This window comes from Euleptes europaea, chromosome 12 (genome assembly GCF_029931775.1).
Source record: "Euleptes europaea isolate rEulEur1 chromosome 12, rEulEur1.hap1, whole genome shotgun sequence".
In the NCBI taxonomy this organism is placed as follows: domain Eukaryota; kingdom Metazoa; phylum Chordata; class Lepidosauria; order Squamata; family Sphaerodactylidae; genus Euleptes; species Euleptes europaea.
Window position 1 is genome coordinate 65,715,353 of NC_079323.1, and position 26,699 is coordinate 65,742,051.

The 26,699-nt window shown below is 44.6% G+C and overlaps 1 protein-coding gene across 1 annotated transcript in view; it reads left to right on the plus strand.

Moving 5' to 3' along the window:
- Positions 1-26,699, plus strand: part of AGPAT3 (1-acylglycerol-3-phosphate O-acyltransferase 3) — a 52,779-nt gene that overhangs the window by 8,872 nt on the left and 17,208 nt on the right. Inside the window, exons 2-3 of the mRNA XM_056858529.1 lie at positions 20,387-20,613; positions 26,225-26,394. Coding sequence (XP_056714507.1) covers positions 20,436-20,613; positions 26,225-26,394 — 348 coding nt within the window. The 5' untranslated portion in view covers positions 20,387-20,435. The remainder of the gene's footprint in view (positions 1-20,386; positions 20,614-26,224; positions 26,395-26,699) is intronic.

Below are 26,699 nucleotides of genomic sequence, written 5' to 3' on the forward strand. Positions count from 1 at the left end.
CAGTTGTAACATAGAATATATAATCAAAGAGAAATGTTAGTTTGGTCAGAGGCTAAATAGGCTCTGTTCTATTAATATTAAGGATTCATGTTAAGAAAAACTTGTAAGTAGCCAAGGGAAATTACCATGAGGAGAGAATTCAGTTCCTTCCTCTTTTTTTGTCCATCATTTCTGTTTTTCTGACAGTCTGCCTTATTTATATAGCACTGTGAACATGAACATAAGGAGAGCCCTTCTGGATCAGACCATCTGGTCCAGCATTCTGTCTAACACAGTGGACAGCCAGTTACAATGAAGGGCAAAAAGAGAATAGAGGCCAAGGCCTTCCCCCCCAGTGTTACCTCCTAGCTCAGGTATTCAGTGTCTTTATTCCTCTGAACATGGAGGTTCCCTTTAGTCACCCAGGTTACTGATGGACCTGTCCTCCATGAAATTGTCTAATGCCCTTTGAAGCCATCTATGATGTGGCCATCACTACATCCCCTGGCAATGAATTCCACATTTTAATCACCGATTGAGTAAAGAAGTGTTTTCTTTTGTGTGTCCTGAATCTGTTGCCCATCAACTCCCCTTGGGGCATTTTTCACGGTAGACTTTGCTTTTGTTTTGCCACGGACTAAAAAAAAACACGATTTAAATGTTTTTTTCATGGCCGCGATTTATCCCCATCAATTATCTGTAGTTTTGGTTTTTCATGGGAACAAAGCACGCTGTACTTGACAATGGTTTGGTCTGTCCCTTTTGCAGGAGGCCTGCCCTTCCAACAGGCTCATTGTTTATGCCTGCCCCCAGCTCCACCCCAACTCCGCCCAGCAGATTACCTCGTGCGGTTCACCAGCCCCAGCGCAAAAAACAAGCACCAGTCCCTCTGGTCTCCTCCATTTTTCTTCCACCCTCGCTCTGTTCTGCTTTTGGAACAGTCAGATTCCAAATTGGGGGGGGGGGGCAAGGCAGTGCTTTCCTCAAAGCTTCCCTCTATTTTCTATAGGTGTGGAACCCATTGCCCTTTAATGATAGGATTGGGGGGGGGGGCAGGGAATCCATGTGCCCAGAGAAGTGTTTAGCTGAAAGTGGGATTGGGGGGGGAGAGGAAAGAAGGCCCCTGGATTGCGCGCTGGCCATGATCCGGCCACATTGCATCGTGAGAGACAGGAGGGCTTCTAGCTTGCACACCAGCCCCAATCCAACCAGTGTGCATGGCGGGGGGGGGGGGGAGGAAAGAAGGCCCCTGGATTGCGTTCTGGCCATGATCCGGCCACAGTGCATCAAGAGAGAGGAGGGAGATAAGAGCAGGCTGGCCGCCCCTCTTCAGAAGAGTGATGGGAGGGAGTTTTGCCCTGGGTTTTCCGCTCTTAGGATGCACATTTTTCCCATCCGATTTCTCAAAAATCCCCCCTTCCCTCTGGGGCAGAGGGGCCAACAGCCCCTTCCCTTGAACATCCCCCCCCCACGGGTCCGGCTGCCCTAGACTGAGCTACCAGCACCAGCGCGAGAGAAACACATGGCGTGGCCCCCCCAGTCTCCCCCTGGAGCCGTCCGTCCGACGTCCCTCTGGGCTTGGAGGTGTGGGCCCAGCTCCAAGGCCCATCCCGGGCGAGGGGCGGGGAAGGTGTGCGGGGACGGAGGGAGAGAAGTGCCAGGATTCTAGGCAGGCAGGCAGGCAGGCAGCAAAAGGGGCGGTATTCTTGTCCGAGCGCAGAACTCCCCCAGCCAATCACCGTTCTTGGGGGAGGAGAAAGGAGACGTCCCGGGGAGTGAAGCAAACATTTTTTCATGGGCATCCACGCAACAAAACACGTGTTCACAGGAAAGATCGTCTCAAAAGTGGTTTGGATTGCCTCTTTTTTAACCCGGCTTATTTTGCTCAGGGGGGGGAAACACGGATCTTCAGTGAATAACCAAAATTTGACTCCGATGCAAATCAGCGTCAAAACAGCAGCAAATCTCCGGGAAGAATACCCCCTTGAGTTCTAGGATTTGGGGAGAGGGAGAAAAAGTTCTCACTGTCCACCCTCTCTGCCCCATGCATAATTTTACAAGCCTCTATCATGTCCTCCCCAAGTCGTTTCCCCCCAATCTTAAAAGTCCCAGTTTATTTAGCTTTTTCTCATGTATATTGCTTTACAGAGTACAGAGTAATTTTAATAGCTGTGTGATAGAAATCCAGCTCTCTCTACTACTGCATCTGCCTCAATTGAATTTTTGCCTGTGTTAAGGGTGAAGGAGTCAGTTGGCAACTTTAGGCAAGGATACCAGCAAAGGATATTTTACATCCCAGACCAGCATACCCTTACCAATTACAGCTGTTCTTGTTTTTGTTTTTCTCTTTGGTTATTGTGTTTTTCCTTTAGAATTGATATGCCCCCTGAATGTGTTGAATCTGCTTGTAGGTGGTGATAGCACTGTAACCCCAAGCAGCACAGATTTGTAGATGATGTGCAGATACAAACTGAGTTACAAGATTTGCCATTGGTACAACAGGAACACTTGCTGTATAAGGTTTCATATGTTAGCATTGGACATGAAACTAATCCTAGTCTTGTGATGTTGTTTCTTGATTAACATTTATGATGTCACACATTGTAGCAACACAAATTGAAACAATTCACACACATGCATTCACATGCACATGCACAAAACCCCTAACCAAATTATCATAAAGTCACCAAATTATCACAAAGCCGGGCTTTAAATGGTGGGAAAGTTCGCCCCACTCCTCCGTAGAGATGCTTAGTGAAGATCACACTAAAGAATCGGAATGCAGCCACTTTGCTATTTATTTCCTAGGAGGAGAACGGGGGCAATGCCTTCCAGACCCCATAACTCCGGACCCCCTGACCCAATCTTCACCAAACTTGGGGGTTCTTGCAAGGAGAGTCCCTTGGAGCTACGCTGAAAATTTAGGGGCTTTACCTTCAAAAATGCCTCCCAGGAGCTGTGGAAAGCCCCATAGGCTTTATTGGACCCAAATTTTTCAAGAAACCCAGAAAAAAGCAAAATCCCCATATTTACTGGTTTGGGGATTCGGCTTATTTCAGTTTTACCCAAAAAAAAATCGGGACCAATAAACCTGAACCGGAATTTTACCAATTTTTTCCCCACTGACCTAATTATTGCTTTATCCAAAACTAAGTGATCTGTTAATGTGTGTAATCCAAGACACTGAAAGACTGGACAATTCTACCAACTATTTTGTCAGATTGCACAGAGAAGCCATTGAAATTCACAAACATCAGCACAACTTTAACAGAAAAGAGGAGAGTTTAAGAATGAATAAGGCTTGGCTTCCTGCCCTGAAAAACCTCCAGACAAAGACAACATTCAACAATAGCCATACAGATTAGTTTTGGATTACACACATTAACAGATCACTTCAGGATACAATGGTTCCATATTAACATACCATACCCTCATTAGCACATTATCTTGATACTTACAGGACAATACTTTTGCAGGACAATACTCAGCTCAAACCCAACCCCTTTCTGACTATATATTACTCTTTCTACACCCTTGACACTGAGAGACACTGTCCTTCAGTGTTACTACTCTGAAGATGCCTGCCACAGCTGCTGGCGAAACGTCAGGAAAGAAAATTCCAAGACCACGGTTACACAGCCCGGATAACCTACAAGAACCAATGAACTCTGACCGTGAAAGCCTTCGACAATATTCAGTCTGGGCAAGTTAGAAATCTTTCTGTTCAGGCATCTGATAAACTCTGGTATATTTTTCAATAGAATATAAACTACCTAAAAACCTGTGATCAGATTCTTCTCACTTGCAGTTTGCCTAATGATCTGCAGGTACTGAAAATCAGAAACATGATGCATAATTACAGTGTAGTACAATCATATTCGGTCTTTTGCTTACAAGAGAAATTAACCCATCAAACGAGAATCACTATCACTCTATGACTGAAGCCTGCTATTTAACTCAGTTGAGCATCAAACTGCCAGGCTGAGCAAGCATGCCAAATTAACATTTGAAACAGTGGATCTTGGTAAATAAAACACAAATGTGAAAATGTTCTACGACAGAGTTGGCACCAAGAGACTGTTTGGAGGACATTAATGTAATTTTTCCCCTGTTGCAGTGCAGATACACCAATTCCTATACAATGTAAAGAAAGGGTTTTCAAGGCAAGAGAAGTTCAGAGGTGGTTTACCATTGCCTGCCTCCATGTGGGCTGAGAGAGTTGTGAGAGAACTGTGACTGGCCCAAGGTCACCCAGCAGGCTTCACGTGGAGGAGTGGGGAATTGAACCCAGTTCTCCAGATTAGACTCTGCTGCTCTTAACCACTGCACCATGTTGGCTCTGTTTTGTTTGTAGTTAAACCAAGATATTAGGGGAAATCTATCCAGAGGAGTAGCTTTAAGTGACACATGGTGCCAAGAACTGGAGAATGCTGTCAGTTGAAATCCAGTTTCTTCTGTATCATTATTTTGTGAGGAAAGGTGGGCTAAGAGACACCTACAAATAGTATGTTCATAATGATAAACCGTTTACCAGTCTAGCAAAGCTAAGCTTGATTTTAGTTTTCTACAGTATCCTGATTAGCCTGTTGGTAAGCCTAAAATGCCTTTTGGACAGTGCAGAATTCTTTCCAAATCAACAGAGAAATTTTGGGCAGGATTACATGTAGCCATTGCAGCTGCTGCTGTATGAAAAGCTTAGCTTAGCCCCTTTTTTTGCGATGGTGAGGTGGTTTTCTGTAGCCTATGTACAAAGACAGACTTAAAAGGCATATTTTACAAGATATTAAAATACATTTTGTACTTGTGGGTGTATGGAATTTGACTGTGATTTTAAATGATTTGTAGGTGGTAGTCGTATGATATTTTAAAGTTAGATCTATTCAACAGTTCATCAGCAGATAGGAAAGAATCCTGTAAACCCTTAATCACATATTAAGGTGAAGCAGATACCTGAGCCACTTAATTGCTTATAGTAGGATAGAACAGAAACTCCCTTATGGAACTGGGGTTGTGTTTGTATTTAATGCAAAAATATGTAGTAAAGACTGTCAAATTTGCATGTTGCTTGTCTGCTTTGAATTGCAAAACAGCCATATTAATTCATTCAATATGGAAATGCAGTAGAACAGTCAATTTGAGGCTAATGTGTAGCTGCTGCTGTTCCTGGTGGGCAAGATTCTACAGCCGGTTCCTACTACTTCCTCCTGCAGGGGTGAAATGAGGACACACTGGCTAAGAACTCCCCCCCCCCCCCGTGCGCATTCTGGCCCTGCCACCTTTAACTCCTCCATTGTCGCGACTTCCGCCCCTAGCCCTCTTGTAGTACAGAGCGAATACATTTCTCCACGGCCCGGGTGGGAAAGGGTTAACACAGTTTCTTGGGCGATCCTAGCAGCTCCATAGCTAACAACTCTTCTGCAAGGGGGGGAAAAGGTTCCTTTTCTCAGCAAAACAAAACTCACATCTGCCTTGAATAGAGGCTATTCCTGTCCGCGAGAGGGGGCAGGTCACCATTCTTAGATCCTTCTGAGCTAGAGATCTGCCAGGGCCTTAAACGGCCCCTGGGCCTGACGTTCCCCACCCCTGGTCTACATTGAGGGTTTTTGCAGTATCTCCAGAAAGGCTGAAAGGAGGCTCCAATGATACATACTGTCCCTCAGATGAGGCAATGATAGCTTCAGAAAAACCTTTAGAAGTCATTAATGCTTGGGACAATGAAAGTGAATTTTTGTGGTATGGAATAAACTGTTACCAATATTGTTAATTTTCTTTACACATCACTATATACTGAATAGTCAACTATCTTGTCCCTGTGTGGCTGACAACTACCACACAACTGGGTCATTTGCAGACAAGGTAGGGGTATCTACATACTAGGGGACTTGCCTGCTTTTTAGAAAAAGTGTTTGTGAATTAACTAAAGGGGGGGAGCAGGTTGTTCCAGCACCCTAAGAGCTCATAGAATGCTTGACGGTCGATTTTGAGGAGGTGATGTGGAATTTCCAAATTATCCCCCCACAAATTCCTTGTGGGGTCCCAGCTTGTAATTTTAGAGCTCCAAATTGAAATGAGAGGAAGATATTTCCCTCTCCCTACATCCTCCTTCTTTAACCATTCTTTGAATTTAGATCCAAAAACACATGATATTTCTGTTGAGTACAACTGTACCAGAACCATTTGTCCCTTAGGGTTGCCAACTCTGGTTGGGAAATTCCTGGAGGTTTGGGAAGTATCCTCAGTGGGATATAATGTTATAAAAATTTGTCCTCTAAAGCAGCCATTTTCTCCAGGGGAACTGATCTCTCTTGTCTAGAGATTAATTCTAATTCCAGGGGATCTCCAGGCTCCCCTGGAGGCTAGCAACCTTGTCATCCCTCCTTCTGCTGAGTGTGCTGTGTGCTTACAGTCATTTTCTTCTTATTTATGAACTTTTGAGAATGGGTAAGCATCTACAACAAGACCCATGTATGTTTTATCGATTTGATTTAGGTCTAGAGTCTTGCCCTCTCTTGGAAATAAACATGACATAGTTGTTCCTTTGTCTTCTAAACACACTAGTGAAAATTAATATGCAGGTATTGCCTGATGACATATCACCCCTATTATCTAGCTCTGTTTATATTTCAGATATTCAGTCCTAGGACTGAAACAGAAGGATATAAAGAACTCAGAATTAGCATTTATTTATTACTTGTATATACTGCTTCTTAGCAATGCTGTCAGAGTGGCTCATTACCATGTTTATAAAACAGATCAGTTATAAATGTGGAATATGTGATGGCTCTTGTATTTAAGGTTTGATAAGATTATTCTTAGTCATATTTAAATAGCTCATAATGGACAAATAAATTGTGAATAGATATGACCGTTTATTTATTTTAAGAAGGTGCTTGTTATTGGTGGGATGGTTGTTTTTGAACCACTGTATTCTGGGAACCCGCTGATCCCCTTTCCTCATCAGCCCCTGAGTGTTCACAATAGTTTTGGATACACACTACCCCTTGCCCTTGCAGATTGTAGCTGTTGTTTTCCTGTCTCCCCCAGATACTTTCAGTATTGGGCAATAGTTTTATTTGTACCTTTTATTTAGTGTTTCCTATTGTTATTGTCTCAAACTTTAAGTAAATAAACTACCACATGGTGTAGTCTTTGTTTTCAAGGTGGTGTGCTAAGAGAATCTGTAGAACACCCCTGCCTTGGCTTTCATGAGGAGGTTAATAAGAAATAGTGCTTTATTGACTCATGGAGTGCTTAAATGCTGCTCTTTTTAATTTATTTTGAAATGTGTCCCAAATACACCTACCAGTCTACCCAACCATGTTGCATTAGGTTTTTAAAATATGCCCCTTTCCCCCCTTAGGTTTTTGACTAGGAATTCAAAAAAGTGCATGGCAACCAGTGCTGAAGTCTGACAGTTTTGCACCTGAAGCACAGCACCCAAAAGAAAGACACACTTTCTTCTGCACTGGAGCTCAGGAGTCATTTATGCATGGTCGCTGTAACATCCGTTATTTCCTGTTTCAGCCAGGATCTAACTTTTCAGTATGCATGATATCCCATTCCTTGGTAGCTCGACTCAAAACCAACCTGGGTCTTCCCGTTCCTCTGTTAATCCGACTTTTCCCTCTCCCCGGAGCTCAGCCCGGCTCAAAGCAGCGTGCAGATGACTAAACAGGGAGAAACACAGAAGATTGGCTTCTCTCACAGCCAATCACGAAGCATTGTGTAAGGAGGCGGGGATTCAAGTGCTTCCTGCTGCCTCTGAGCTCTTTCTGAGCAAAAGAAAGGCTTTTTAAAAACGAGGCTTGGATTTCTCCCCCCCCCCTTCTTTCAGATTGCTCTGTTTTTTGTTTTTTGTTCTTAAAATGCTTTTTTATGCGGCAGTTGGGTTTGTGGGGGGAGGGAAATCTTTCACGGTGAGCACTGCGATGTAAGCCAATTACAGCGCAGCATTTAAAGGGGTGGGACTTGATTTGAACTTGGGAGACTGCTTTTCTATATTCATGGCTCAATTAGCACACAGTTTTGTTCCTGATCATTCAAGCCAATGCATACAGTTTCCCCCAAATCGGGTTACATTAATGTGCAACGAACCCAAGTCCAACCAGGGAGATCCAACCCATGCATAAAAGGCCTAAATGGCTTTCCATATACAACTTCCCTCTTGTTTACTTCCTGCTCCTGATATACCTTCTAAACTACGTTAATTAGCTTAAAGCCCAGTAGCGTATTCTTGCTAGTTCTACACTCTGTCAATAACACTCTTCCATACATCTGCTGTGGAGCCTTACAGACATGCTTTCTGTGAGAACCTGCTTTTAAGTAGCAGATTATGGCAGCTGCAGCTGGTTTGCACATAAAATTGTTTGGCATCAACTGGGTAGTTCTTACAGTTCATAAGCATGGAGTGATTTGCTGATCCTCTGAAGCTTTTGTTTTCCATCCCATTTGAATCTCTAGCAACTGAATATTTGTGTATAATGATCCCTTCTGAGTTGTTTCTGTTTCTTCATCATAGAAACATCTGGAGATGAACAGGTACAATTGTACAAGGTATAACCAAGAAGAAGAAAAACTAGACCTACAGAATTCTGAAACCAGGAATAAGAATGAGAACAAACAGTGGCAGTATCTGGATTTCCATTCAATCAGTAGCTTGCTCTCATGAATCCTTTGGTAGAACTGTCAGGACAGTTACTGTGTTTACGTTGACACTTATGTATTGTCACCGTGGATTTAAAAATTTGCATCATGGGGGCTTCAGGAGGTAGCTTGTGGAGATATGTCCATGATTAATATTTAAAAATCCAGTGAACACATTTGAGCGTTCCAAAATGTGCTGGTGGAGCGTTTCTCCTACTCGATGCCACATGTGTGTCCCTGAGATGCATGTAGGGATTTTCCTTTTTGCCCATCTTAAAACACAGCAAGCAGAAGACTTGAGCCTCCAGTGGCTGCTATTGTATGGTTCTGTGTTAAGTAGGCTATAGTGGAAGACAGGAGAGGATGTGACCTTTCCCTGACAGCAGCGTGGGCGCCCCATTTTCAGATACAACAATTTTGTTCAGGTGGCAATGATCTCTTTCTGCATTTTCCCGTAAGTATGGTGATCTTAGAGAAGAAATAACTTACCAAATAACATGCTGTTGCCCCTCCAGCACTCATACATGGATGTATGTAGATCTAGTAGCTGTATTGTTGAGAAATATTACTGCAAGGGGCAGAAGTAAGCTTTTTGCCCAAACTTTTTCATGGCTTTGAAACTAGAAATATTTTCTGAAAAACCATACTTGAGTTGCAGGACTCGGCCAGGAATCATGAAGATGCCGGGTATCATCATCTTCTGTAATCGCAGATGCACAAACTTTTTCAGCAGTAGGCACAGCAAATATAGAAACGGGCAGTGTAATTGGAAAATCAATCCCAGAAATTACAGTTTAATAAATGGCTGCAAAAATGTAAACCTGTCTGTGGTGCTCCCTCCATGAATTGATCTGTGCACTGGTGACACTAATGAGAATATTTCTTTCTAAGCTAATGGCCAGTTCATATTCTGTCCACAATGGGAAGGTGCCATTGCAGAAATGTATTGGTTTCAGAAATGTCATTGTAATATATTACCTGGCGAGGGTTTCCTGGAAGTTATAGACTTAAAATTGAGGGAGGAAGTGACTAATTACGCTGGGTTGCATTGAGTTCAGTTGGGATAATCAGAAACCAGTTTTACAGCCTTCTCGCTCTAGGTAAGAAGGGCGTCTTCATTCTGGGTTATTTTCCTTTATTTGCTAGGGAAGGCAGGAATCAACAAAATTGTAGGCCTTCCGGTTCCCCGGGGGAAATGACCCCCTCCCATCGGAATGCCTCAGTTTTGTTTCCTGCCTTTGTCAGGGAAGCAGGTTTGCGGCGGTGCTCCGCCATTTTGTTAGCGATTTCAAATTGTATTCTAGTGGGAAGGTTTTAATTTTCCCCAAAATATTTCCCCCCTCTTCATATTCCTTTCCTACCTTTGTGTCGGTATTGTTCGTCTCCATTTTTCGTTTTTCCTTGTCGCATCTTGTGTTAGGGCCCGGGGGGTTGGTGTACTCTTTCCCGCCTAAATAAAATGGCGGTGTCCAGCAGAGATGAGTTTATCTCGCCCATAGATTTAGACCCGGGTCTCCTTGTCGCGGCAGCCCCAAGCTGCGGGGATTCATCTAACCCCTCTAAAGGGGCCAATCCCAAACGAAAAAGGAAACCGGACCCGAAAGAAGAGGGAAAGAAGAAGATTCGTTCCTCAGGGAAACGAAAGGATTCAGGCGCGGCTGCTATCCGGCCGCCGATCGCACCCGCCGCCACGTCCGTGGCGGAGCGGGTTAAGTTAGGCGCGGCTGCTAGCCGGACGCCGGACGCAGCTGCTAGCCGGACGCCCAGAGACTCAGAGACTGCAGAGTGCTCCGCGGGACCGCCCGAGGCAGCAGGGTTGCCTATGCCCGCTGCGGCTGCTAGCCACGTCATCTCAAGCGGCAACGAGGCTCCCCGCAGATCCATGGACTCACAGCAGGGAACTCTTCCTGGTACTGTACAAGCGCTCGCGGGGCTTCAGACAGTGGGGGGCTGGCTGCCTTAAGAGCCGAGCTCACTGAGCTCATTAGGAGCGTTTTTGTGGATGGTTTGCAGGCAGCTCAAGTGACCCCTCCTCCCACTATCATGGGTGCAGAGGATTACCAGGATCCTCTAGAGGGCCCCAGTACTCTTAACAGAGTCAAGGGATCTGGGAGGGAGAAGGCTACAGGCGAGCAACCCTCTGGTTATTCCAGAGGGACAGTAGTCATGCAGACCCAGTCTCCTCCAGACTCATCAGAGGATGAGAACGAAGAGGAGGAGGAAGGCTCCCCCCCAGAGGAGGATCCCCCTAAACCAGAGGAAAAGCAGCTCAGACTCTTTCCTCAAGAGGAATTTCCCTCCCTCTTGACTAAGACCCTAGAAGCTTTGGACCTGTCCGAACCACAGGATCCCCAAGCTTCTGACAAGCTCAAAGGGTCCAAAGAATTCTTTCACAGACACACCAGTCCATCTCGTGTGATACCTGTGCCAGACTATTTCACTTCATTGATTACCTCAGAATGGGAAAAACCATTAGCAGGTAGACAGGCACCATCCATAGGTAAAAAGTTCTATGATTTAACACCTGCCTCGGCCCAATTGCTTCAGCCCCGGTGGTGGAAGCTCCTGTCTGTGCTTTACACTCAAATGACGTAGTGACCAGGGATGGCATGGGGTCTATCAGAGATCCTCTTGACAGGAAGGCAGAGATCTCACTCAAGCGTGCACACGAAGCCTCTGCCCTAGCCATCAGTGCCTCGGTCACATCGGCTTTAGTGGCCAGGGCAGCGATAGTTTGGACACGCAAACTACATCAACTCATTCCCGAGGGTAATAAGAAAGCCCAGGAGGGAGTGTCCAGGATCTTAAGGGCGGTCACCTTTCTGGCTGACTCTTCTTTGGATACTCTTTCGTTTTCAGCGAGAGCCATAGCCACTCAACTAGCTTCAAGGAGAGCGCTTTGGCTCAGGCCATGGCAAGTGGACCATCATTCTAAGGCTGACCTGATGGGGTTTCCATACCAGGGGAAGAGGCTCTTTGGTGATCAGCTCGACCCTATCTTGGTCGAGACAAGGGACAAGAAGAAGGCGCTCCCCAAGAGCTACAAGCGAGACCAAAAAACCTATTCACGTCCCTTCCGCTCTTCTCACACCCTCCAGAGATTTCGTGGTGAACAGCGAAGGGATTCTTGGAACTCCTTTAAGGGTTCCTTTCGTAGGGGAGGCCGCTATTCAAGGTCCCCACGTTCCTCCCAGCCCTCTGACAGGGCTGGGTATGGGACTCAACAGTCCAAGCAATGACGCCTCCATCGATCCGGTGAGGGGTCGTCTCACCCACTTTGCGGCGGCGTGGCGGTTATCCCAGACGGACCATTGGGTATCCTCCATCATCGCTCAAGGATACTTAATAGAGTTCCGCAAAACCCCACCTTCGAGATTCATCGCCAAGACGCAACCACTAGGCAAAGAAAAATTACTTTGCACACAGAGAGCTATACAACACCTGTTAGACATCCAGGCCATAGAGCCCGTCGAGTACTCAGAGCACTGCTTAGGGATGTATTCCGTGTTTTTCACGGTTCCAAAGAAAAACGGGGACTAGAGAGCCATCCTGAACCTCAAGTGGGTGAACAAGTTTGTCATCTACAAAAGGTTCAGGATGGAAACCCTGAAATCCATCTCAGAGTCCTTGACACCTCGAGCCTTCCTGACCTCGGTGGACCTCACCGTGGCATATCTCCACGTCCCCATCCACCAGAGTCACAGGAAGTTCCTGCGCTTTGCCTGCCAGGACGACCATTACCAGTTTCGGGCCCTACCGTTCGGCTTAACATCTGCGCCGAGGGTCTTCACCAAGATCCTAGTGACCCTCATGGTAGAGGCCCGCAAGCAGGGGGTCCAGGTACACCCGTACCTGGACGACATCCTCATATGCTCCCCCACGAAGGAGCTCAGTCGGGTGCACACCAACATTGTGATCCAGATCTTACAAGATCACGGATTCCTGATCAATTGGAGCAAAAGTCAACTGATACCTTCACAGAGACTGACTCATCTAGGGGTGGTCATCGACACCATGACCAGCTCCTTCATTCTCACATCGGAGAAGGTGGAATCCATTTCCTCACTCGCCAAACAGGCAGCAGCTGCTCCAACATTTCGACTCATGGCATTGGCCAAGCTCCAGGGGCACATGATATCGTGCATTCCGTCGGTACCATGGGCTCGCTTTTGGGCGAGACCGATACAATGGTTCCTCCGCCCGTTCCAAAAGGACATTGCCAAGAAGTGACACACACTCCTCAGCCTTTCGGACTCTGCCCGTGCGAGTCTGGAATGGTGGACGGTTCCCGAAAATCTATCTCGAGGACTTCAGTACATTCACGAAACACCTGTCCAGTTGTTTACGGATGCGAGCCTAGCAGGATGGGGAGCGACTCTACACGATCGACCAGCTCAGGGTCTCTGGGAACCAAAACATCTCAAGAAAAGCACCAACTTCCTAGAGATCACAGCAATTTGGAAAGCCCTCCTGCACTTTGGTCCTCAGCTAGCTGGGAGACACCTTCTCATCAGAACAGTCAACATAGCCACGAAAGCGCATATAAACAAGCAGGGGGGTTCCAAGTCATCCTCACTGCACAAACAGGCTTCCAGGATCCTAGAATGGGCCGAGTCCCATTTAGCCTCGATATCAGCCGAGCACATCAAGGGGGTTCAGAATGTTCAGGCCGACTGGCTCAGCAGACAACACCTCGACGAGGCCGAGTGGTCTCTGCACCCGGAGGTCTTCCATCAGATCACCATCCGATTAGGGGTCCCGCAAGTGGACTTGTTTGCAACTCCAGCCAACTCCCAACTCGAGAGGTTCTACTCCAGGTATCACCAAGCCGGGGGGGAGGAAACAGATGCCCTCCTATCCCCGTGGCCGACCGGCCTTCTGTATGCTTTTCCACCTCTACCTCTCATCCCCAGGGTGATCAGACGCATTTGGACTCTCCGAGCCGAGGTACTAATGGTAGCTCCGGACTGGCCAAGACGGCCATGGTATCCGGCTTTACAGCAGATGTCCACCCAACCTCCCTGGCGGCTTCCATCCAGACAAGACCTCTTGATTCAAGGACCGATTTGCCACCTGGACCCCGGGTGGTATCGACTAACCGTATGGCACTTGAGAGGCGGGACCTCTTAGGTCAAGGATACAATTCCGGCATTGTTGACACTATCTTGGCCTCTAGGAAACCAGCTACTCAAAGAATATACGGAGCCACCTGGAAGGTGTTCGCTACTTGGTGCCACCGTAACTCAAAAGATCCTCTGAAACCAGGAGTTGCGGATATTTTAGCCTTTCTTCATGAGGGAAGGAAGCTCGGCCTTAAAGTTTCCACCATGAGGCGTCAGTTGGCCGCTATAGCCACTCTGGTACCTCGAGTGGCCAAGTATCCTTTGACCGAACACCCTCACATCTGTGCCTTTCTTAGAGGAGTTAAACTATCATCTCCGGCGGTGGTTCATAGATTTCCTTCCTGGAATCTGCGCACTGTTCTACAAGCCTTGACCAAGCCACCGTTTGAGCCTCTCAGAACAGTCGACCTCAAGTGGGTACGCATGAAGGCCTTGTTCCTTACGGCTGTCACCTCGGCCAGGAGGGTGTCAGAACTTGGGGCTCTCTCTGTAAGGTCAGAGCTTTGTGTGTTTCACAAAAACAGAGTGATCCTTCGTACTGATCCCTCTTTCATCCCAAAGGTTCATACACGCTTCCACATCGAACAGGAAATAGTTCTTCCTACCTTTTTCCCAAGCCCTTCCAACCAAAGGGAGAGGGAGTGGCACTCATTGGATGTAAAAAGAGCCCTACATATTTACATCAGACAAACCCAGCATATAAGAAAGTCAGAGCGTCTCTTCATTTCCTTGACGGCTCCTAACAAGGGCGGAGCTATGTCCAGGGCGGCTATCAGCAGTGCCATAAAGGCATGTATTTCCTTCGCATACTCTAACTCCGGCGTAAGAGTCCCATCCAGCATCACGGCGCACTCGGTTAGAAGTGCAGCCACCACTGCGGCCTTTAAACATAGAGTGTCACTGGAACAGATATGTAATGCAGCTACTTGGTCCTCCTTGTCGACCTTTACTAGACATTACAGGGTGGACGCATTCTCCAGAGATTCCTCCGCATTTGGCCTGGGAGTGCTTCAGGCAGTGCAGGAGGACTAAATCCCCACCCTAATTCTTTAACAGCTCTGGTAAGTCCCAGAATGAAGACGCCCTTCTTACCTAGAGCGAGAAAGAGCCTTGGTTCACTTACCGTGAAGGCTTCTTCTGCTCGTAGGTAAGAAGGGCGTCTTCCCCTCCCTAATTCCTGCCAGAAGCACATTAAAAAACAAAACAAAACAGGGAGGGTGTCTCGAGTGAAGTTGTTCACGTTAATTCTGTCTTGTTGTGTTGTTACCAGTGGTTGCCCCTTTGCTACCTTGTCTATCGAGGGGAAACATGTTTTTTCACGGTTAAATTGTAAGGGTTTTTTCTATGAATACTATTTTAAGCTTTTCAATTACTGAGGCATTCCGATGGGAGGGGGTCATTTCCCCCGGGGAACCGGAAGGCCTACAATTTTGTTGATTCCTGCCTTCCCTTGCAAATAAAGGAAAATAACCCAGAATGAAGACGCCCTTCTTACCTACGAGCAGAAGAAGCCTTCACGGTAAGTGAACCAAGGCTCTTTCTCCACATACCGTATGTGGAAGAGTTTGCTTTCCTGCTGCCTAGTTGCTGCTTTCTTACTGTTACTGGACTTGAAATAGTTCATCCAGAGGGAGCAGTAGTTACGTTGACATGTGATACTTAAAGTACTGACTGAAAGAATGGCAAGATGATTACATGTGAGTTGAAATGTAGATTGAAACGACATTGAGGGAAGCAAGAAGAAGAAGCTTATGTCACGTTGTGAAGAAAAATAGCTCAGAAGGCTTTCTGTCTTTCAGGACAATGGTGATGAACTGTGATTGATTAATTTTTAAACATGTATACACCCTGGGAGTATTTTCAGGGGGAAAGATGGGAAGTAACTTCTCCTGGGGACTGTGAAGTTCAGTGTCTTAAGTAGTTCAGTACAGAAAAAAAAAATATTGTAACATTTGGATAAGATGGGATTCCCCCTTTCACTTCAGATTGCCTGCATGTATGAGGCCAACTTGCAACGCTGCCCTATAAGAAGCACGTACCATGGGAGCAGTAAGGGGCTTTTCTGTCTCTTAAGTAAAAAATGCATTCAGTTAGATACAACTAAGCTCTACATTTGTGGGAGGGAAGATAACTTTCTAGATCAGAAAAGCACAGCCCTTTTACTTGGAGCAGGAAGTCCTGTTTGACATGCAGTTTGGAAGAACTTCTGCAGGCTACAGAAAGGATTGTGATCACCTTGTGATGCACTACCAGAAGTGGATGTGGTGTGCCTCATAAACTGGAGGAGACCTACAAGCCAGCTTATGGATGTTCAGAAGGATCAACATTTGGCCCTCCTCTCTAAAAAACATTGTTGTCCCTGCTTGAGATAGTGTTAGGCTGGTTAAGTGTGTTACTTTTTCTTTTTTTTCCAAGGCCAGGCTCAGAAATGAATCAAAACCCACTCAGTTTTTTTTGGTGGTGTGAAATGCAACAAGATGCATTCTGGTGTTTGGAAGGGAGCAACTGATGAGTAGGAGGTAGAATAATTTTGCCTTTTAATAAGAAAGCTGTCATTTTATAGTAGGAATATTTTGCAGGAGGAATTGAGTGACTGAAAATCATATTTTGGAACTCGACTGTTGGGATATACCTTTTTCAAGTTTTGTTGACTCATAACAGGAGGAGGCTGTAGTGCTAAGCACATATAGGGGGCTGACTTGGATGGCATAAAGTGAGTTGTAGGTGGCAAAGCAGTCAGTCAGGACCCAGGAATGATGTGATTTGGTGTTCGATGAGAAGGGCAGACTGTAGATCCAGGAGAAGACAAAAACATAGCTTGCCACAGAAGGTAGTGTGTTGCATTGGCTGGCTGAGCCTGCTGATCCTCATGGCTTCTTTGCATAATGACAAACGGTTGCTTGTTAGGTTTAAACCATTGTCTCTGCTTAGGGGCCAGCGAAGAAGTTCAAAAATTTCCTCCCAGCTTTGTGTCACTAAGCTTCGTCACTGTAATCCATCAATTCAAGGCTCTGTTGAAGAGTTAGTGGAGGGAGGACATAGCAGCCTCTATATGTGGCAGCTGCACTGAGGCCACATCTGTGGCTGATCAGGCTGTGTCCTATGCTCCAGGATACTTTTGTGTGACAGGTACTGAAAGGGTTGCCATACCCAAGATGTACCCTGCAATGCGTGTGTGTGTGTGGGTTAAGTGCCATCAAGTCACTTCCGACTTATGAGAACCCTGTGAATTAATGACCTCCAAAACGTCCTATAATTAACAGCCTTGCTCATGTCTCACAAGGCTGGTCTTCACTTCCCACAATTTACTTTGTTTCCAAACACCCGGTTAAGTTCCTTTCTCGCATTTACACTTGGTTGTCTTGCCCATTCTTAGTCTCCAAGCCAAGGCTATTGCTTTCCTTTCTTTCTCCCCTGTTCAGCTTTTCTTTTGGGCATGTGGATGGCAGCAAAATTTTACCTCTCTGGGGATAAGTAAGCACCTTACTGAGCAGATCTCTGCTCATTGAACTATTTCCCCTTGCATCTACAAGCTGAATTATTTACACCCACTATGCCCCCTTGTGGCAGCCTGCTACTGAGCATGCATAATGTAAATTCAGTAGTGTTCGTAGCAGTTAATCTCATTCTGAATTTGGCCTCAGTGTGCGATAAAAAAAGTCTGCACAATGAGGCCAGGTACAGAAGATGCCTCTACAAACTGGGAAGGAAGCCCTGGATTTCTAGGGAAATCCCCCAAATTGACCCCTTCCCAAAAAAGAGAGATAAGGAATGTATGCTTGTGCAAACATTGTAAATAAGCTGACCAAGTTCTCACAGGATCGTGGTCAACATTATGGGTTGCTTAGAAGCACCATAATGAAGCATTTTAAAAATTAAGTACCTGAGGGTGGGGAAATGGGGACAGAGAAAGCAGCTGCAGGGGGAAAGAGAGAGAAATTGGTGGTGGGAGTGTTGAGGGAGAAACCAGTGATGGGAGAAAGAAGGCAACGGTGGTGGTGGAGCATGGGGGGGGCGGCGGCAAGTAAGAGGGGAATAACGTGGGAGCCAAATGAGGGATAGGGTTTCCTATCTCCTGCAAGTCTGTGTGGGCCCCCTTCTTATATCTTGTTGTTGAACAACATGGGGAAGGTATTTAAAGTGTTTAATATGTTTTCAAAACCTAAACCAAAAGCATATACTTGAATTTTTGACTTTTTGTACTTCAAAATAGAAAAGCTGTTGTTTTGTCTGATCATCATAAAAACCTATGGGAAATAGTAGGAGAGACAAATCTCCACTGCTTGCCATTTTTAAAAAACTGCTGCTATTCCATCTGATTTTCCTGAAATTTAGCCAGCCTGTATCCCTCCCCCAAGTAGGGTTGCCAGGTCCCTCTTTGCAACCGGTGGAAAATTTTGGGGGCGGAGCCTGAGGAGGGCGGGGTTTGGGGAGGGGAGGGACTTCAATGCCATAGAGTTCAGTTGCCAAAGCGGCCATTTTTCTCCAGGTGATCTGATCTCTATCTGCTGGAGATCAGTTGAATTAGCAGGAGATCTCCTGCTACTACCTGGCAGTTGGCAACCCTACCCCCAAGGGACCATATCCACTAGGACAAATACACATGCCTTTATAAGGAGTAGAATTTTCACATTTGTAAGAAAGCCTCATACTCTGGCTATAGAGCTGATTCTGCTCTATAGTATATGTGTGTGTAAAGTGCTGTCAAGTCGCAGCCGACTTATGGCGACCCCTTTTTGGGTTTTCATGCCAAGAGACTAACAGAGGTGGTTTGCCAGTGCCTTCCTCTGCACAGCAACCCTGGTATTCCTTGGTAGTCTCCCATCCAAATACTAACCAGGGCTGACCCTGCTTAGCTTCTGAGATCTGACGAGATCAGGCTAGCCTGGGCCATCCAGGTCAGGGCCTATAGTATATACAAACCTGAATTATCTGTTTGGATCACAGGTCCAGATATTCTTGATACAGTGATTAGGTACATAATTGTTTTTTTAATGTCCAGAATACGGATAGTCCTGAAACTGTAAAGCAGGGTTGCTGTTTGAGGGTATATGGGGTCGCTGGACAACAGCTAATTTTGCAGCAGTTCTTTGAGTGGACGTGAGTGCTGTTATGCAAACATGCATTTCCACCATCAAGATGTTGTTGTGCCCAGTCCCACTTTTATATTTGGTGCTTCTTCCACACTCTGGTTTGGGCTGGCAGCTATGAGAACAGAAAGCACCCTTATGGGGGAGGCATTTGATCTGATCCCTGCCAGCTGCACACACTTTGTTCTCTCAACAGCTTCCTTCAACAGGGTGTGGAGGAGGATGAAACCTACCTTTAGTAAGTAGCAGATTTTTTTTCTGGATGGTTTGCCAGCCCTGTGCAATACTAAATGTGCCAGATCTCTTACAGTTTCAAAGTGCTTCTAAAAGCAACATTTTAATTGTAAAAGCAAGGCATTCTTTATTATGCAGTTCATGCAAAATCATCCCTTATAATGGACCTTCAGAAGCCTGGGATTTTGGAAATTCAACTTACTGCTAAAGAGTTGCAAGTACACAAGAACTGGATTGTGACTGATAGCAAGAGCTCCTGTTACTATTGCTTGGAAATAGTCTATTGTAGGAACACAAAACCAGCACACACAATTCAATGCAATACGATTATATTAAAGTGCAAAATATCAAGTGAAATACTTAACTAAGGACGCTACTATTTACAATATATACAAGTACACAAAAGTGCAAGGAGCAACATCAATTCTAAGGATTAAATTAATCAAGGTAAGTATTTCTAATATTGTTCATATGAATAGTATTGCATATATGTAGCAATGCTACAGGTAAGTGATACAGTCCATGTAGACAGCCGAGAAGGGGAAACTAGAACGTGTCGTCCGGATCGGTATCCACGTTTTGCCGAAAGCTTCATCAGCTGATACAATTTATTCAAAGTCAATATAATTATACAGGAAAGAAATCCTCCAACATGAATATTCCCAAAGGCCAGGATGCACTTATTATGCGTGGAGTCATCCTGGCCTTTGGAATATTCATGTTGGAGGATTTCTTTCCTGTATAATTATATTGGCTTTGAATGAATTGTATCAGCTGATGAAGCTTTCAGCGAAACGTGGATACCGATCCGGACGACACGTTCCCCTTCTCGGCTGTCTCTACGTGGACTGTATCACTTACCTGTAGCATTGCTACATATATGCAATACTATTCATATGAACAATATTAGAAATACTTACCTTGATTAATTGAATCCTTAGAATTGATGTTGCTCCTTGCATTTTTGTGTACTTGTATATATTGTAAATAGTAGCATCCTTAGTTAAGTATTTCACTTGATATTTTGCACTTTAATATAGTCGTATTGCATTGAACTGTGTGTGCTGGTTTTGTGTTCCTACAATACCCCACAGCATACAGCCTATTTTGTCTTGCCTGGAAATAGGCTATGGCATAGCGTTAAACAAGTTTTGACCCACAGCTAAGAGACACCTGAATGGCATTGGCCTCAAGACAAAGTAAAAATATTTTGCTTCTTCTCCACCTGCTGTTAATAGAAGAGAAATCTGTAACATTTTCTCTTCTAATTGATGGATATTTTATTTGCTAAGTGCTATTTTTGTTTTTGTTTTTTAGGACTGTTATTCTGAGTGAAGGACCTTGCACACGGAACTAAGCAGTTACCATGGGCTTAATTGCATTTCTGAAGACCCAGTTTATTGTTCACCTCCTGATTGGGTTTGTCTTCGTTGTGAGTGGGTTCATCATTAACTTCATCCAGCTATGCACGCTAATCCTCTGGCCTATAAACAAGCAGTTATATCGACGCGTAAACTGTCGCCTTTCCTATTCATTGTGGAGCCGTGAGTATGCTATGAATTCTGTCCAGTAAACGATGAGGGATGGCTGCTCTTGGCACCTGAGGTTCTCAGACTGTGGGGCATGGTTTCCTGGGAGCAGGAGGAGCCTGATGAGACAGGTGTGCATGCAAGTGTTGGGGTAGTGGGAGTGATGTGTAGCTGGACAGACGAGCAATGTCTGGGGGATCACTCCTGCAGGCACCATCTCTTTTCTTCTCCCCAGTCTCTCTTTCTCCAAAACATATTCAGTGTACCAGTAGGCAGAGGGAGTGAGTCAAACCCTTGGTGCGCACTTGGTAAGAAGCAGCAGCTGGAGGAATGCACCACTCCTCTCTTGAGTTGGAGCTTAGAGCAGTTGTGCCAGGATTTGTTACCTTTTCTTTATTTCCTTCCCCTTGCAACCCCACAGAAAGCTACTTGTCTGCGCATCTGAGGTAGCACAGTCTTCCTTCCACTCAGCAGGTGTGCCAAGTAAACAGGCAGTTCTATTTTTCCCCCTCTGGCATTAGTGCCCTGCTCCCAACAGGCCTCATTCTAACATCATCCCCTCCTGGGGAAAAGGGGTTTCTTTTCTTTCTTAAAAATATTAGTGGAATCCTAAATATCCCTCACTGAGTTTTGGGACATTGAGACATAAGCTGTAAACTTGGAGCAAGAGTGTAAGGTTCTTGAAAATAGTCTCCTACATTCTTATTTAGAGCCTGTCCTAAGGAGATGGGACTATTCTCGTATTTGAAAAAATATTAAGGAGAAAGCTGATATTCCAGACTGTTTCAAAATAATCTTTTCAGCTTGGCTTGCAGTGAAGCGGCTGCTTAATTGCTTTTTGTTTGACTCAGCAGCCTGAATAGCTCAGTTTTGCCCAAGCTCATCAGGACTTGGGAGCTAAGCAAGGTCAGCCATGGTCAGCACTTGGATGGGAGACCACCAAGGAAGACTGGGGTTGCTACATGGAGGAAGGCAACGGCAAACTGACTCTGCTCATCTCTTGCCTAGAATGCTGTATGTTGAGGTCACTATAGGTTGGTTGTGACTTGACTGCACCTTCTTCTTCTTGACTCAGTTGTTCCAGGAGCAAGTCAATTAGAGACCGCTTGCTTCTAAGATTCCCTGACTTCAGTCCATCCCTGGCCCTCCTCCTCAAGTACAGGAAGGTTAACAGCCAATGCATGTGCTCTGTGCAGCATTTTTATACCAACTTGCCTAGAGTCTCTTGTTCTCAGTGAGCTGAAGATTTGAAAAATGCTGAAGAACTGGAAGCTTCCAGTAATCTGGCAAGAACAGAAGGAAAAGAGCGTTATTTTTATCTTGAAGCTTGTGAAGGCTACTAGAAAATTAGTTAAGTTGAAACCGTTAGAAGCAGTTTGGTTATATCTAAATGAGTTCCAAAGGGTCTTTTTTCATTCAAGTAATTTTACTGATGGTCAGTAATTCTCAATATCAAGTCCTCGGTTTGTTAAAATTGGTTTTGAGGGAATTTAAGTTTTGTATAATGGTTAGGTCTCTTTTTCTCCTTCTGTTTATATCTGCTTCCTTTGCTTACACTGAGAATGTTGATACGACAAGAATAGCTGTGCTATGAATAGTGTGCAAATACCACCTTCCATTTGGAGCTCCTGTTCTGGGTGGATTTGATTGATTTAACAGTGCTGGGGGGGAATTACAAAGAACAGTGCAGTTCATGTTCACTAGGTGACCATTTTAGTGAGAGGTGGAATATCTGTCAGCTGGGTGGGTTGATGTGATACTTGCTTGTAGCACAGAATCTTGTGGGCACAGAGGCAACAACTTAGTGACAGAATCATTTTGGTATGCATATAAAGTCAGTCGGTTCGGTCCATGGCATCTTCAGGAAAAGATCACTGGTAGAAGAGCTGGGAAGGAGCCTTTTCCTGAGACCTTGGAGAATAGTCTCCTCCGGACTGAACTGACCTGGCGAACATATTGTGTTTCCTCCAGCTTTGGGAAGGGGAAACCAGGCTATTGTGTGACCGAAGAACGCAATAGACAGTACCTATGGTGAAGCCTGGTGCAGAAGACCTCTTGGACTATCAAAGAGCAGTTTTGAATATGGGTTGCAAATGTACTGATTTAATTTTTTTAGTTTTGAAAATTTTATGTTGTTTCATTTATACTCTGCCTTTGTCCCCAGTGGGAACCAGAAGTGGGTTATGGCATTCTCCTCTTCTCCATTTTATCCTAACAACCACCCTGTGAGGTAGGTTAGGTTGAGTGTCTGTGTCTGGCCTAAGGTCACCCTGGAAGCTTCCATGGCAGACTAGGGATATGAACCTGGCTCTCCCAGGCTCTAGTCTGTCTCTCTAACCACTGCACCTACATCAAGTTACATCCCAAAGTTGCCATTTGGATGGATGGATGGATGGATAAGGTCAAATAATTTTGGTGGTCCATATACATTTCTGGAGAATGTTGTGTCCTGGGGTTGTTTCACACAGTGCATCACTCTGTAAAACACATCACTAGACTTTCAGGTGAACTGCCTTAGCTGAAGGTGATGTGAAGTGATCTGTTGGTTGTAGCCGCTGACAGTGGTTGCAGTCAAAACAAGCCTCTCTAGATGGAGAATCTACTTCCTAGAGTTGAATTCAGGAATACCTTTAATTTTGTCTTATAAAGGAAACTATATATAAATGGCATACCATCTTGCACTATAGTTATTTGATGAAGTAATTTTGGAATCATAATCCCTTTTGCTGCTGTGGGATGCCAGCTGTGTGGAAGTCATTCACAGACTCGCTCCCTCAGGAGGCTTCAGTCTCTTGCTGAGTAGCTCTTAACTAAAATTATCAATGCTGCACTTCTGTGAAAAAGCTCTTTCCTGTTGTAAAGCAGCACTGATGTTTCGTCTGACTTCCTGCCTAGAGAAAACACTTTGCTGCATATTTAATTCATGAGAGGAATCTGTATTCCGGCCCTATTCATCCCGTTATCTTCAAATGACTTGTGCTTTTTAGAGGTCCGCTTGTTCGGTGGTTGTCTGTAGTGATAAGTCTTTTCAAATGGGCAATGATTTGTTTTATTTTTGTGAGGCTTCTCTATATTGCGGTCTACAGAATTATAGAGTGGTTCCCTGTTTCTCTTAGGGATCATTTTGCACATTGCCTAAAGAACTACAGTGGCATTTCCCACCCAACGTTAGCTGATGTTCTGTCTGCTATTCAAGTGTTCAGATTTTTGTTTATTGGTGCAGAATGAAAATACCCCTAACCTGCCAGTCCACAGCCCTCAAGGTTAGAGAGGTTATTCTTTTAATACAAAAGAATATCTGGTAGCCTTTCACCCCCTTACAAAGACCATAGGAGTGGTTGAACTGGTTCAGACCCAAAGATGCGTCATGTAAGGATTTGTTTGCAGTGGTGACCAGCCAGATGCCTCTGGGAAGTTCAGACAACAGCTCTGTCCTGTTGTTACTCCTGAGCATCTGCTAGTCAGGGATGAATTGCTTTGAAAATGCAATTTCGCTATCATGGCCACTGATTTAGCTATCATGGCCACTGATAGACTATGAATTTGGCTGACCCAGGACTAGGACTTCTAAACTTCCTTGGCCACATTTCATAACTGGCCCATTTAAGGAGCACGCTTAAGGTATTAGGACTATCTGTCTCTGTTTTCTTGTTTATTGTTTAGATTGTGAAGTTCATTGCTAGAAAACATCTAGTGTCGTTTTGTCACTCTTACAAAAAACAGATGTACAGAACAGTTTCAAGCATCAGACTTCAAAGATGAAGAAGAATGTACAAGTGGCTGCTAGAAATAGTTCTTTCTACGTGAATCTTACAGTGTATGATCCAAACTTGTGACTCTTGAACACTTTTACAATTCAGGGCCAGGTCCGGGTTTACATTTTTTTAGAAGGGGGCAAAAGTACAAAGTGATACCCCCCTTATATTATATACATATTTTTTTCTTTATATAATCTGCTGCTGCCGCTGCCCCCCTGGCTTGCTGCCCGGGACAGGCACCCCCCTTGCCCCTCCAGATCCGGCCCTGTTGAGGGCTGAAAACCTTGCCTAGGGTGAGAGCTAAATAATTCCATTTAAGACTTAGTGATAAGCAAAGTAACACAAAACTGAAGCTATTAGAATATGAGATTGTAAAAAGCATTTAAAGCAGAGATATTTAAACCCTGAACTCACTAGCAGTGTGCTTAATTGCTGCCTACCTCATATTAATTGGCTAGCCAATTCTTGTACAGTATATTGCCATTATAAATTATGCATGTCTCTGACTTTCCACTCTTCTGTTGTTTAAAACTACACTGTTATGTGTAAAGTTTAGTGCTGGATATATTCACCAGGAGCCATCTTCACATTTTTAGGGGGCAGGTTTGCTTGAAGCGAAAAAGAATTTCAGCTTATTAGATGAATTAGATATCAGATCTCCAGTAGCCCAGGCAGCGATGATTCTGGGCTTTTCCCAGCCTTGGCACTTCAAGCTGTAACTGTTTCTTTAGAATTATTTGCACTGTTGTGTTCTTTTTCACCCTTAAGCTATCTTATGTTGGCTGGAGCACTTGGTAAAAGAAGAGTACATTTTGTATGCTCCTTCGGGTTGTGCCACTTCCAACTAGATTTCCTTATGAAAGGCAAACACAAAGGCAGAGGCTTCAGATGGCATCAGAAGGTTACATTGCAGGGAAATAACAACAAGGAATGCAGCTATCTGCCTTCAGCTGTGTAAATTCAGGTGGAGGCAGAAATTGATTAATACTCTCAACAGGAAATATAGCCCTTATATGTCCCATAGAGTTTAAAGTAATGCTTTTAAAAGAAGCACAGGTTTCTTGCAAGCCATAGACAACTTGTTTATTGGAATGGAGCTTGAAGATAGTGCTTGTGTAATGCTACCAATTTTGCTTAACCACACTCAGTTGAGAGTGGGCAAATAGGATCAACCCTCAATCCTTCAGGTTTTGAAGTGGGCTTCAGATCCTGAGTTAAATGGAAACCCTGCTTATCCGTAACCACAATTTGTCATCTATAAAAAAAATAAAAAAGAGCGGAAGAATGGAGTATTCCTATTTGCTCCAACTTAGTTAAGCTGTTGACTGAATTACATCTCTCTCCAAGTGAAAACAATGGAATTCCAAAGTATGTTTACGGGTGGTATCTTTGAAAAGCAAGACCAACCCCAAATTAATATAAAGAGGACCTTTTTTGGCACTGAGATCTAAGTGTTGGAGCCAGAGATGATCTTCCTCACTGAAGGGTTGTTCTATTCCTTATGCTAGAGCATTGTATGAGAAAAAAGAAACTAAAACCAAAGATTCTTGTGTGTAGCTCATTGTTTTTTTTGCCCTTTTAAAAATTCAAACATATATTGGGAACTTGCCCAGTACATAGTAAAACATCTCTTCACCTCTGAAGTCTAGAATGTGCTACCTTTAAAAGTGAAGCTGGGATTCCAGTATTCAAATTGTGGTTTACAATAAATTAGTCCTGGGCTGGGCATGTGATAGATTGGGTTTATACTAAGCAGAAGCAATGCAACTGCACAATTGACAGCAACTTTGAAAAGAGGCCAGGAAGGAAATGGATATGGCAAAATATGATGTAATACCAAATCTTTTGTTTCTTTTTTTGTGACCTAGAGTTAGTGATGTTGCTGGAATGGTGGTCAGGCACAGAATGCACGTTATTCTCAGACCAGGCTGCAGTGGATAAGTTTGGGAAAGAGCATGTCATCGTTATCCTGAACCACAACTATGAAATAGATTTCCTGTGTGGCTGGACCATGACAGAGCGCTTTGGTGTATTGGGGGTGAGTTGGTCATAGCTTTGAGCTTACTGTTCAGTAAACTGTAACACTGTTTAGTAAGCCATAACTTCTTATTTTTTGTGTTGGTGTTTGGAAGAAGGAGTTAGTTGTTTTTTTAAATGTCCAGTAGGACAAACAGAGCAAAGTTAGTATGGCTAGTAACTTCTTGGGTGGCTCTGTGGTTGAAGCTCTCAGTGGTAGAATACTCCAGTATGAGGGGAGGGACCAAGGATCAGTGGCAGAATCTGGTTTGCATGCAGATGGTCCTGGGTTAAAAGAAATAAGATCAGATAGAAGGTGATAGACCT